We start from the raw sequence: 13,028 nt of genomic DNA on the forward strand, positions 1-13,028 counted from the left end.
ATGACTATGTCCATGTTTCTTGGTAGCACGTTTTTATGTTGAGATAGTTTGGTTTGGACTTGAGAATGGAAACCCAGCCAGCTGACCCTGGAAGGATTTCTTTTTGAGACATGCATGTGAACCAGTAATTAACTTGCAAGTATTTTTGTTTTTTTTTCTTTGGAAAGTTGAACCAACCCCCTTTTCCTCCCCAAAGGAAACGGTTCCTTGGTGTAAGTCGTCCACTTTTACTCCCAAAGGTTAACCCTGTGCAATGTTTTTTTTTTTTCATTTCCCATGTTTTTGAAAAACAACACTCGTTTGAGTTTTCAATTGCATTTCAAAGCCTTTTTCTCTTTCCTGTACAATGCACGCCTCTTTTTGGGTCTTGATTGACTTCAGTTTGCATGCACAGTGCAAAAAAAAAAAAAAAAAGCAAAAAAAAAAGCAAAAAAAAAAAAACCGAAACCAAAACCTTAAAAGAGAAAGGAAGGAAGGAAAGAAAGAAAAGAAAGAAAAGAAAAGCAAAGAAAATAAGAAAAAAACCTAGCTGTAACCAACCTTATTTAGCAGACTTTTGTGCAGTTTAATGAATTTTCTTGACCCTTTTCTAGATAGCATGGCTCTCACAAGCAGTCTGCAGTGTCCCGCACTAACCAGCTTTGCTCACACTAATCACAGGCTGAGAAAGTGCTGCAGTTTGACCCCGGGACCAAAAATGTGACATCGCTGCTGCTGGAGGCGAAAGAGCTGGAGGCCCGTGTCATCATCCTCTCCGCCAGGTAAGGACCGCGGGGCCTCACACCTCCAGTTTCCTTCTGCTCTGCCCAGCACTGGAGTCCACGCAGATTTGGGACACATTGTCATTTTTAGGGAGCGTGGGAGAAAATCCACATAAAGTCCCACATCCCAGGGAGATGCTGCGTATCGCAGTCGTGGTTATGGTAGAGGTGGCTGAATGTCAGTGAGGTGTTATCAGTGATGTATCCTGAGCCCCGTGCAAAGGAATGGTGTCTCATTGCCTCATTCTTATAGGTGGTGAGTGACAGGGAATGGGCTGGATTTGATGGATGCTGAGGGATTAGGGGAAGCTGGGAGAAGTCTTCACAGTGCATCCTGGAGTCACCCATTGAACAGGAGAACCAACTGTCAGAGGGGCTCATAGAGATGTCCAGGGTTCCCAGGGATGCAAGGCAGGATGAAGGGGTCCATCTGGCACCTGGAGCCACATTGCCATTCCCTTCTTCTCATTGCAGTGAGGATGATGCGGCAACGGTGTACAGATCAGCAGCCATGCTCAATATGACGGGCTCCGGCTACGTGTGGCTGGTGGGGGAACGGGAGATTTCGGGCAATGCCCTGCGCTATGCCCCTGATGGTAGGCACCCACCAGAGGCACCCACCCTGCTGCTGGATGGAAGCTTGTCTGGGGCTGGGGCAAGTGGTCCAGGAGCACACCATGCCATGGTGGTCCCAAGCATGTGTTGAATCCCACTGTGCTCTCCTGGATCTGCATGGGGTGGCAGCAGCCTAAGAGCTCTGGCCATGCTGCCATGCTCCAAACCCAGCTGTCCAGGGCTTTGAGGCTGATTGTCACATGAGGAAATGCTTGGGCAATGAGATGGGGATGGAGCACTGATGTCAGTGGCTCACACTGCTATCCCATCACCCTTTGTCAGGCAGAAAGATGCCAGCCCTGCACTGAAGCGCTCGTGCAACTCCCCCACTGCCTCTTAAAGGTCCCCAGTCCCATGACTGTGCACTCACTTGCCCCAAACCCTACATGTGGGAACCACACCAGAGGCCAGTGGGGCTGATCTGTTCCTCTGCTCATTACAGGAGTCATCGGCTTACAGCTCATCAATGGGAAAAATGAGTCAGCCCACATAAGCGATGCAGTGGCGGTGGTGGCCCAGGCTGTGCACGACTTGTTTGAGAAGGAGAACATCACCGACCCACCACGGGGCTGTGTGGGCAACACCAACATCTGGAAGACGGGGCCCCTTTTCAAGAGGTAACTGAGGAAGCGTGGATGCCATTTTCCCAAGGGGAAGGGGCTTGAAAAGATGGGAGCACCGGCTCATACACAGGCCATTGGTTTGCCCATTAATGTCTGGCACAAGTTCAGTCCATGCCATCCCAGGGTCATCTCCTTGGCAATGCTTGGACAACTGGGATCAGCTAGGGGTGATGCACAGGAAAAGAGACATGGGGCCACAGAAGAGTGGGGGGGCACAAGGCCACTGAGCAGGTTGTTCTCTGCTGTAACAAATCCTGGATCCATGTTTTTGGCAGCAGATCAGGGCACATAGAGCAGGATTGGAGCATACATGTTGCTCTCTGCAGCATGCAGCCTGGCATGGAGCTATGAATGGGTCATAGGTATCAAAGATAATATAAGGTAATGGGCATATGAAAATCTCAGGCAATTGAGAGAAAGACTTCTGATCCCTTCTTAGTTATCCCAATAGCCACAGCAGGTGTTTTAGGTTGGCCCACTGTGTTTCTCGTTGTAGGGTGTTAATGTCCTCCAAGTACTCGGAGGGTGTCACCGGACGGGTAGAATTCAATGAGGACGGGGACAGGAAGTTTGCCAATTACAGCATCATGAACCTGCAGAACCGCAAACTGGTCCAGGTTGGGATTTACAATGGTAGCAATGTACGTACAGGCCTGGACAGGAAGGTGGGTTGAGGTGTGCTGGTGTGTCTACCCATGGCCTCACGTCTATCTCCTTCCTCTGGCACTGATCGCAGGTCTTGACCAACGACCGGAAGATAATCTGGCCAGGGGGAGAAACTGAGAAACCTCAAGGCTATCAGATGTCAACCAAACTGAAGGTAACAACAAATGGCAGCAGGTGCTGTGACTTCATCCACATCCTGCTGCTGCCCCTGCAGCTGCCAGAACCTTCCATTCCAGAGAGCCCATAGCAGAGACACTTAGCAAAGTGCTAGGGAGTGCTCAGAGCAGAGTAGGTGGGCTGGCTTGTCTGATCCTCATCTTGGATTGAAGACAAATGAATGTCTCCCCATGCCAAAGTCAGATCCTGCTGCAGGACTGCATGGTCCATGGAGATGGCACTGTGGCATTGTGCCCATGTCTGCATGGAGAGGACAGCCCCACCACTCCCCATCCAGGTGGGGACAGCTCTGGAAGGTGCTTGTGCTTTCCCCACAGATCGTAACAATTCACCAAGAGCCCTTTGTGTATGTGAAGCCCACGCAAGCAGATGGGACGTGCAGGGAGGAATTCACCATCAATGGTGACCCTGTCAAAAAGGTCTTTTGCACAGGGCCCAACGAGACCATCCCAGGTAACTCCATCTGGCTGTGAGCACTGCAGCATCCCCCGCCCACACAGCACATTTGTGACCCCAGCAAATGACTTTCCTTCTGCCTCATTTCTGTGTGGGCTGCTTTGAGGGATTGCACCCATGTTGCTGCCTCCCGACACGCTCCCATTCCCTTTGCCTCAGTGTGGTTTGAAACTAAAGCCACACAGGTGGCTGCTTTCCCTGGGGAGAACCATGGGTCCTGCAGGAGGTCCCTGGCAGAGGGCTGCCTCCATTTGTCCCCCCCCATTTTCTCTTGCCTACAGGCCGGCCCACCGTGGCACTGTGTTGCTATGGCTTCTGCATCGACCTGCTCATCCGCCTGGCTGGTGTGATGAACTTCACCTACGAGGTTCACCTGGTGGCTGATGGTAAATTTGGTACCCAAGAGCGGGTGAGTGTCGGCAGTTGGGGTATCACTTTTTTCACACTGTGAGTCAAAGCTTGGCCAAGCCATTCTCCAGAGCAGAGCTGGCCAGTGGTAACGGGCAATGGGGCAGGAGCTGATCCTGCACTGGCTGTCTGGCAGGTAAACAACAGCAACAAGAAGGAGTGGAATGGGATGATGGGGGAGCTGCTGAGTGGCCAGGCTGATATGATTGTGGCTCCCCTCACCATCAACAATGAGCGGGCACAGTACATCGAGTTCTCCAAGCCCTTCAAGTACCAGGGTCTCACCATCCTTGTGAAGAAGGTATTATGGGCTGAGCTGCTTGTAGGAGGGGTGGGGTGGGCCGGGTGCAGCTTTGGTGGGTGCCAGCTCGTCTCACCTCTCTCCTTTGTGCTAGGAAATTCCCCGCAGCACCCTGGACTCGTTCATGCAGCCCTTCCAGAGTACGCTGTGGCTTCTGGTGGGGCTGTCTGTGCATGTGGTGGCAGTGATGCTATACCTTCTAGATCGATTCAGGTGAGTGCTCTGTGGGTCACCCAGGGGCTGCAGATGAAGGGGAGGTGTCACACAGATGTTCTTTGCAGACAAATGTGATGGGAACAGCACCAGCATGAGGTAGATATGATTGCAGGCCAGCAGAGGGGACATGAAAGGCTGTGTGAGGGACATATGGGCTGTGCAGCCAGGCAGGGGTGAAGAGCAGTGTGGAATACAAGTGTGATCTCCAGGGTTCAGTGCTGTAAGGCTGCATCAGAGTGCTTAGGGCATGGCAGAAAGCCTAGAGAAGCAGGATAAGGGGCATCAGAAGAGCTCTTGCTCTTGTTTTCCAGCCCATTTGGACGGTTCAAAGTGAACAGCGAGGAGGAGGAGGAAGATGCCCTGACACTCTCCTCAGCCATGTGGTTCTCCTGGGGAGTCCTGCTGAACTCCGGCATTGGAGAAGGTGTGTTGCAGCAGGCAGCAGTGCTGCTGTGCCCAGAACACTGTCATGGACCCACAGGGTCCCAAGAGGGGCCTGTGCCCCTTTCCACATGCTCTTATCTTTGCCGTGGGTCACCAGTGGAGAATGGTACAGATCTTGTCCCTTCAGACTTCCTTGGAGGGGTATTGGGGGTAGCACATTCATGGCACAGCTGCTGCAGACCATCCTGCCCGCCTTCACTGTCAGTCATGGGCTCTCTTTCCTGGTGTTATTCATTCATCAGGGTTCAGAGCATCATGCACAGCAGCTGTGCTTTTCTTTGTAACACAAAAGCTCTTCACACAGCTTCACACAGATAGGGCACATCTGAAGATGCTATTCATCTTGTGGGAGGTGGTCACAGCTTTGGTGACCAAGTCAAGCCCTTGTTGTTCCAGTCTGAGCTCTCCTCTCTCCTTCCAGGTGCTCCCCGGAGTTTCTCTGCTCGTATTCTGGGCATGGTGTGGGCTGGCTTCGCTATGATCATTGTGGCTTCTTACACTGCCAACCTGGCTGCCTTCCTGGTGTTGGACCGTCCTGAGGAGAGAATTACGGGCATCAATGACCCCCGGGTAATGATCCCTTGCTTCATTTCCCTTTCCCTGCCCATCTCCAGGCAGAGATGCAGATGCCTCCTGTGGGTACCTCCTGGCTTGGTGGCTGATAGCAGTTAGAGCCCTATTTAATGTGGGTCTGTGCTTGGGGCTGAGCCCCTGTGCTGAGTGGGGATAGGAATACACAGGCAGGAATCATCAGAGAAAAAGCTTGTCCAGAAACAGTACAAGGCCAGCCAAACTGCTGCCAGTTCCTGGAGAGCCTGCACTAACCAACGAGGAAACGATTCATTATGGATGAGTTATAGCTAATGAAATTGTCCCTGCGGTGCAGTCAATACTCTCAGCAGATACAGGCATGACTCAAACCCATTTCCTGCTCTGGCAAGGACACAGCCACAGCCTATCAATTCGAGCAGCCAGGATTGCACCCCACAGCAGTGCCAACCCACTGCATCCCACACCCCACAGCATCCTCTGCCCTCAGCATCATCAGTCCAATTTCAGAGGGGGGGTTCCTGCATCCTCAGTGCCACGAGTCCCTGTCACAGGGTTATCTGTCTATCACTGTGGCCCCAGAGCACCCCCTGTCCCATCCCAAGCTCTGCAGCATCCACTGCCCTATGGCATCTGCAGCTCCACTGAGGAGATTGAGATCTTCCCAGGGAAACAGATTGCTGAATGGGCTGCGTAAAACACACCTTTGGGGTGAGCCTGTTTGGTTGATGAAGGACAAAAGAAATAGGAGACCTGTTATTGTCTTTCAGCTGCGCAACCCCTCCGATAAGTTCATTTATGCCACGGTGAAGCAGAGCTCGGTGGACATCTACTTCCGACGGCAGGTGGAGCTGAGCACCATGTACCGGCACATGGAGAAACACAACTATGAGAGCGCAGCCGAAGCCATCCAGGCTGTGAGAGACAAGTGAGTGACACCTGCACTTTGCTGGGCTGGGTCTGGGGGGAGCAAGCAGGATGCTGACCCCCATGTGTAGGGCTTCACTTAGAGCTGGTAGCCCCCTTGCTGCTCCTGCAGTGACTGCAGACAAGCTGGGCTGCCCACCCTAATGCCTGTCCTCTTTGGTGTTCAGTAAGCTCCACGCCTTCATCTGGGACTCGGCAGTGCTGGAGTTTGAAGCCTCACAGAAGTGTGACCTGGTGACGACAGGGGAACTTTTCTTCCGCTCTGGCTTCGGGATCGGGATGCGCAAGGACAGCCCATGGAAGCAGAATGTCTCGCTGGCCATCCTCAAGTCCGTACACAGCTCTCAGCCCTCACGCTGCATGTGCTAGCATGCAAGTAGCCCTGTGCCAGGCACTGCTGCCCACCCATGGGGGATATTTCTCCCCACATCCCCCAGCTTCATCTTCCCAGGGCTGCTCTTTCTGCTCTGGTCCTGCTAGGCAGAGATGCTGCAGGTCCCCTCTGGAATTCAGCTAAAGCTCTACTGTCAGCATTAGCCTGCAGCACAGTGTACCACAAGGCACCTGGTCTCGTGGATAAAAAGGGATTTCTATGTGTTAGTTTAGAAATGTCACATTCAATGAATAGAGGGGAGTGTGGTGATGGAGATGGGAACCAGAGAGTGGAAGGAGGGGAAGATGTAAGGTGCTGTTCAGGATGTGTAGGTGAAACTACCTACAGGACTGGGGTAACATAAGAAGCCCTGAGAGCCCACCTGTAGGGGAGCCATGCTGAAGGATGGCAACAAGACAAGTGGAACAGGGCTGTGAAGCCTGGAAAGGCACAGGAGGCAGGAGCATCATGGTGGGATGTGGGCTCCATCCTGTCTCCATCCCAGTGCTGTGCCGTGGGGCTGCTCCAGCCCTCGCAGGGGGGATCTTGCTGGGATCCAGCCTCACAGAAGGGACCCATCCCCTTGCACAAGATCCATATGTGCACACACAAGCACACACTCTGTGCACACATATCCATAAGCTTGCCAGCAGGCTGCAATTATGCACAAGGTCCTAGTGCAGAGGGTATGCGTCCCGGTTTGTATCCCAGCCACTTGCACCAGGTCTCCTGTGACTGTCCCATCTCCTTGTGCTTCCAGGTCCCACGAGAACGGCTTCATGGAGGATTTGGACAAGACTTGGGTGAGGTATCAGGAGTGTGATTCCCGTAGCAATGCCCCAGCAACACTCACCTTTGAAAATATGGCAGGTTTGTTCTGCAAACCTCTTTCTTCCTCTTCGCTGGGTAGCCTGCTTTCAGTCAAGACATTCTCCTCTCCTGAGCTCTCCTCCTGGGCCAAAGCTCTGCTTCTTCTGGGTTTGTGCTTTCCTAGCGCTGGGAGGCTGCTGTGGTGGGCTCCCATCCCACCTCATCCAAAACAGCTCTGCAAAGCTTCCTCCACCTGCCCTGGGCAGCCTCCTCAACCCAGTGGCCGCTGTGACTGTCCTTTCCCTTCCCTCCCCTCCTTGCAGTCTGGCTGAGCTGCAGCTGCTGGGGTGCAGTGGGTGCAGAGGGAGGGGAGAAGCACTTGGGATGGGGTGAGAAGGGAGTTGTCTGCAGTGGGACCTCCCCAAGGAGATGCTGGGGCAGAGGGCTGGTGTGATGGTTGATGCCACGTTTTCCTCTCCTTGTGCCTGCTTGGTACCCCCCAGGTGGGCTCTCTTCCCCCTGCGAGGGGTGAAGATTAGGAGTGTCCCATTGGGTACCACTAAGGGTGGGATGGAACACTTTATTCTACTCCTTGGGTCTCAGTGTATTATCCCCCCTTGTCATTTCCAATTATCCCTGTCCTGTCTCAGCAAGCTGAGGGCCACTCAGTGCATGCTTTGCTTCACAACACACCAAGCAGCAGCACCAGAGCTGGGATTTTCTGCTGCAAACAGCCTTGGGAACAGGATCTGCCCCAGTCCACATCCCCAGCAACACACACCCACCCTGAGCATTGCCACAGCAGCGCTGGTGTTTGACTGCAAGGAGCCCCTGCAGACACCCCACACCCGCCACCCCATGCCCATATCCATGGGTGCCCCTCTGGGACTTGGGGGGGGTGGGAAGGCTGGGGCTGGTAAATGCCACTTGTGCTGAGTGAGATGCAGAGAAAATGAAGTGTCATGGTGTGATTCCCACTGCCTCCTGTAACTTTCCTGCTTATTTCAGGTGTGTTTATGCTGGTGGCTGGAGGTATTGTTGCCGGGATATTTTTAATATTCATAGAAATAGCTTACAAAAGGCATAAGGACGCGCGGAGGAAGCAGATGCAGCTGGCGTTTGCGGCCGTTAATGTGTGGAGGAAAAACCTGCAGGTAGGACAAACCGTTTTTAGAGCAAATCTCCAACAGGTGCGTCTTCCATTCCTTCACCAAATCCGTGAATGCAGAGCTGTGGATTAGCATGGGGTCCCCTATCCCACCCCCAGTAACTCTCCTGGGTGTTACTGGGCTGCTTGTCCCCAGGGCCACGTATGGCCAATGCCACCTCCCTGGGAGGTGTTGTACCCAGCTCTGTCCAGGACAGAGACCTGGTCCAGATGCCATGGTTTGCCCTTGGCAGTGCTGGGGACAGAGACCTTGCTCTGCTGGGGACCATATGTCAGAGCTGCATCTGTGGCAGCTCCTCATGAAGAATCTCTGATATGTTCCAGCCACGCTCACCAGCAGAGAAAGGAAGGGTTCACCTGCAGCTGCCAAGCATCCCTTCCCTGCAGTCCTGAGCATCCCTTCCCCATGGTCCCGAGCATCCCTGCCCCAAAGCCCTCTAGCATCCCTGCCCTGGGTCCCTGAGCATCTCATCCCCGTGGTCCCATGCTGCCCATCCCTGCAGTCTCATGCTGCCCATGTGCAGAAATGCTCCAGGAATGGAGATTTCCATCATCCCCTCCTCCCTCCCCTGCACTGGGGCTGTGGTACCCCTGCCGCATCCAAAGTGATTCCAAAAGAGAGGCAGTGCATGCTCTTATCACTGGGGACAAGGATATCTGCCCCCAGAATCTCCCATCCCTGTAGCACCCCAGGTGAGAGGAGCCCAGGGGCAGCCATGTGCCTGCTGCTGGCACTGAGCCCCGGGCACGTCCCCGAGCCTCCACTGCTCTCACCACCAGGACCACCTGGCTGCTCTCTCTCTGTGAACCCTCTGGGCTGTGCCCCGCTTTGGGGGAGCAAGTCTGCATTTAGAGCACCAGGCATCCTTTGGGTGGTAAAAGGCACACAGCCCCCAATAATGGGTGCCCCACAGAGCAGCAGGGGATGCTCAGGAACGTCATCTTCCCAAAGGCAGCAAGGGGAGCACAAGGCTGGGCTGCTACATCCTGAGAACTCACCGGGTTCAGTTCACTGATACGAGTTTCGGAAGAGCCGTTTCTTTTTTTATTATTATTTATTCTTCTTCTTATTTTTTTTTTCCTTTGCTTCCAAAAAGCAGCAGCAGCGACGGGGTTAAGGCTGCTGGGACAGAGCACACTAGTTGAACTGCCATTTTTCACTTGCCAACCTTCTAGAAAATACTGCACTGGGTCCTTGGGCAGAGTCTGTGGGACTGTGAGCAAAGCATGCTGCCCTGTGGGGATAAACAGCCTCATGGTAAAGAGCCGTTTGACATTGTAAGACTTTTCCACAGGAGGAAACGTCAGAGCACTAGTATCTGGTACATTGCTAGAAGGTAGGCAAGTGGAAAGATTTATTTGTTAAAACAAACAAACAAAAATAATGGTTTTGGGGATCACAGTTTTGCCATGGCTATTTCCTAAGATGCCATGGAAGAAAAAGACATTTCATTCCATTCATCTTGCTTTCCTTTCCGTTTGTGCATGTCCGCAAAAGAGAGAACTGAGAAGGAGGAGCAAATGTATCCCCGAGCATGCTCTACGCACCAGCGGGATACATTTTGGTTACCCCCGTGCGGTAGCAGAGCCAGACCTGGTCACTCCGTCCCCCGTCGGCAAGGTCACACTCATTGGCACGAAAGCAATTGGGGAGGAATCGTTGTCAGCGCCCGCCGCCGAGCGCGGCCGGTCCCCACGGCTGGCTGCCCCCGCACCGTGGCGGCTGGTGCTCCCAGCCTGCGCCAACCAGGTCCGACTCGCTAACTCCAATGGCTACATTTTTCAGTTCTGTTTCTCTTTGAGTTCATCCTGACCCTGATGACATCATAGCGCTAATATGCTTTGCTTCCTCCCTTTCTTTTCCTTTTCTTCTTTTTGCTTTTGGGTTTTTGTTTTTTTCTTTTCTTTTTCTTCCAGTTTCCTTTTATGTATTTCTTTTTTTTTTTTTTTTAGCTGGTTTTACTTTGGAAAACAACCAACCAACCAAACACCACCACCACAAACACCACCAACAACCACGTTTGGCTTTGCACAAGCGCGTCATTTAAATTTTGGAATCCCTTTTTTTTGCAGAACACCCATACAATGACTTCTCTTTCGATGCAGTCCTCTCTCTCTCTTGTGGCGCTAGGATTCAGCCTCAGAGCAGGTGCTGGTAGTGCAGGAGCAGCATCCCACCTCCCGCTGTAGGCAGGCTGGCGGTGGCGGCCAGGGGCAGGGCCAGGCAGCTCATCCCCAGGTTCTCTCCCAAGGAAGCGAGGTCAGCGCCGCAGGCTGCCGGCAGACGCCCAGGAGATGCAGGGCTGCTCCCAGAGGGGTTTCCAGCGCTGCGAATGCGAGGCCAGCCCCGTAGCTGTAGCAGCGAGGCGGCTACGCTGTGCCTGAGGGTCACAGAGGCCCTTGGAGGACTGGGAGTGCCATCTCTGGTAGCGTGCTCACCCAAATGAAGGACATGACACGGGGCAGTATTCGAGTAGATTTAGTGTTTCCAGCAGCACACTAGAGATCTAATCACTTATACATATTCATTTTAGGATAGAAAAAGTGGTAGAGCAGAACCTGACCCTAAAAAGAAAGCCACTTTTAGGTCCATCACCTCCACCCTGGCCTCCAGCTTCAAGAGACGTAGGTCCTCCAAGGATACGGTAAGAGGAAGAAGAACAATTCTGCCCTCTCTCTTTCTCTCTCTTTCTCTCTTCTGCCATCCCATCGACTGCCACACACTCATCCTGAAGCTGCCAGTGTACATGCATAGCTCATGTTCGTCACCAGTCAGTCAGTCAGTGAGTCAGTCAGTCATCCCGTGTTCCTTGAGGATGCTGGGATCCTGGAGGGCAGGCAGGAGGTGCTTTGGAGTCCTGTGATGAGTTGGGAGATGCAACCGAGTTTTCGTTTCGTTTCCGTTTCCTTTTTGCCTGGATGATTTCTGATGTTCCTCTCTGTGCTTTGCTCACCATACCGGTGCTGACCTCTTGAAACCAGTGACATTTTTATTTTTTATTTTTTTCTGTTCCTGAGTGTTCCTGTACCTGTTTGTCATTGTATGCCTAAAAACAATCACCCCAATTTGATTTGGGCACTATGTCACCTCACCAAGAGCCATGCGTGTCACATTCTCTACATGTGATTTTTGTTTGTGACTATTAGCATTCGGGACGTAGCACTCGGCGCAGTGACAGCTCTCTCTGGTTATCAGCAGCAGCATCCAAGCCGCTCTAGCAAAGAGGAGGCACGGGAGGTCATTACAGACCCAGCCTGCTTCAAACTCAGGCTTTCCAACTCACAGTGCCGCTGCTCGCACGTAACCAGAGAACGTTTCCAAATAGCTGCCTCTAAAGCCAGCCGTTCCCCACTGTGCAAACGTGTCTGCTCGTGCTGGAGCTTCAGGCACGCCAGCGTCAGGTTGGGCTGTTGGTCTGTCGGACTGAGCCAGTGTCCCTCTGCATGTTGCCGTCTGTCGTACAACACTCTGCACTGTGGCTACTCTGTTGTCTTGTGTGGACGCGGGCGCTGCCCGAAATCTGCTCCCTGAGCCGCTCAGCTGCTGCTAGTGGGGTCCCCGCGGTGCACGGTGGGGATGGGGGGATGGCAGCAGGCTGGCGGGGGGAGAGGTGTGCGATGTCGCAGGGGTCTCCGGCCAAGGCGCTGCATGGAAGTGGCTGCATTTGGCACCAGGGCAGGTTCTGTCCCCAGCACCCTGGGAAATGGCCTCAGGGACAGCTGAGCCCCCTGCCAGGCTCAGCTGCCACCGTCTCACACAAAGCACTCCTTGGGGAACTCGTGCTCTCCTTGCTCTCCTTGCTTGTCCCCATACCCCATACCCAAGGGGGAAGAGGAGCATCCCTGCCGCCTCCTTCACTCACCACACTCCTGGAGTGGATCCTTGTCCTGGTGCTGCCCCAGCATCTTAGTGCCCCAAAAACATACTTGTGTGTATCCTCAGGCTGAGGACAGTTGGATTAGGCTGTGGATAGCTGGACCCTGACCACGGGCAGGAGGCAGAGATGGGGAGGGTGATGCAGTGAGGAGAAGTAGGGCAGTGAGAAGAGCCAAGAGAAGGGACAGTTGGGGAAAGAAACATGCAGGGAAGCCCTTGGAGTATCTGGAGCAAATGCCATGTTTTGTTGACTCCAAGATGTAGAAAGCCAAGGGGTCCTGGCCTGGGGCAGCCAGAACAACAAACATCACAGCAAAATGGGACCCTGGAGAGACCTGTGTCCACTGCAGGCATGTGGCCAGTGCCAGGAGGGGTGATCCCTTGCCCTGGCAACAGTTATGCCATTCCCCAAGTGCCAGTGGCTGGTGCCTGCCCATTCCCCCACGATCAGTGGGGCACCCCAGTATCTCCTCCACTGCCCAACTTCCTCCCCAATGATCCTGGGCCTGATAGTGCTCATGGTGCAGCTTTCACAGCCCCATGCCACCCTAGCACATCTGTGGTGGGAGCACCCTGAGCTGCCCAGGGCCTGGGGCCTCTACACCAGAAGCACCAGATGATGGCTGCCACTCTGATGACAGCTGCAGTTATGGGGCA

At 53.5% G+C, this 13,028-nt stretch overlaps 1 protein-coding gene across 17 annotated transcripts in view; it reads left to right on the forward strand.

Annotated features, from left to right (window-relative positions):
* Positions 1 to 13,028, forward strand: part of GRIN1 (glutamate ionotropic receptor NMDA type subunit 1) — a 29,103-nt gene that overhangs the window by 11,249 nt on the left and 4,826 nt on the right. For 4 of the 17 annotated variants that reach the window (XM_015878824.2, XM_015878825.2, XM_015878822.3 and 1 more), the window contains 16 exons: positions 661 to 761; positions 1,236 to 1,357; positions 1,819 to 1,993; positions 2,496 to 2,640; positions 2,736 to 2,819; positions 3,160 to 3,295; positions 3,580 to 3,707; positions 3,843 to 4,007; positions 4,102 to 4,220; positions 4,535 to 4,647; positions 5,089 to 5,237; positions 5,987 to 6,144; positions 6,311 to 6,472; positions 7,277 to 7,386; positions 8,335 to 8,480; positions 11,029 to 11,139. In XM_015878824.2, coding sequence (XP_015734310.1) covers positions 661 to 761; positions 1,236 to 1,357; positions 1,819 to 1,993; positions 2,496 to 2,640; positions 2,736 to 2,819; positions 3,160 to 3,295; positions 3,580 to 3,707; positions 3,843 to 4,007; positions 4,102 to 4,220; positions 4,535 to 4,647; positions 5,089 to 5,237; positions 5,987 to 6,144; positions 6,311 to 6,472; positions 7,277 to 7,386; positions 8,335 to 8,480; positions 11,029 to 11,139 — 2,124 coding nt within the window. Of the gene's footprint in view, positions 1 to 660; positions 762 to 1,235; positions 1,358 to 1,818; positions 1,994 to 2,495; positions 2,641 to 2,735; positions 2,820 to 3,159; positions 3,296 to 3,579; positions 3,708 to 3,842; positions 4,008 to 4,101; positions 4,221 to 4,534; positions 4,648 to 5,088; positions 5,238 to 5,986; positions 6,145 to 6,310; positions 6,473 to 7,276; positions 7,387 to 8,334; positions 8,481 to 9,594; positions 9,832 to 9,992; positions 10,245 to 11,028; positions 11,140 to 13,028 lie in introns of all 17 variants that reach the window. The other 13 variants (XM_015878819.2, XM_015878817.3, XM_015878818.3 and 10 more) reach the window with 5 other exon arrangements.

The sequence above is a fragment of the Coturnix japonica genome, chromosome 21, assembly GCF_054131305.1.
Source record: "Coturnix japonica strain WE chromosome 21, WE-NBRP24, whole genome shotgun sequence".
Taxonomy (NCBI): Eukaryota; Metazoa; Chordata; class Aves; order Galliformes; family Phasianidae; genus Coturnix; species Coturnix japonica.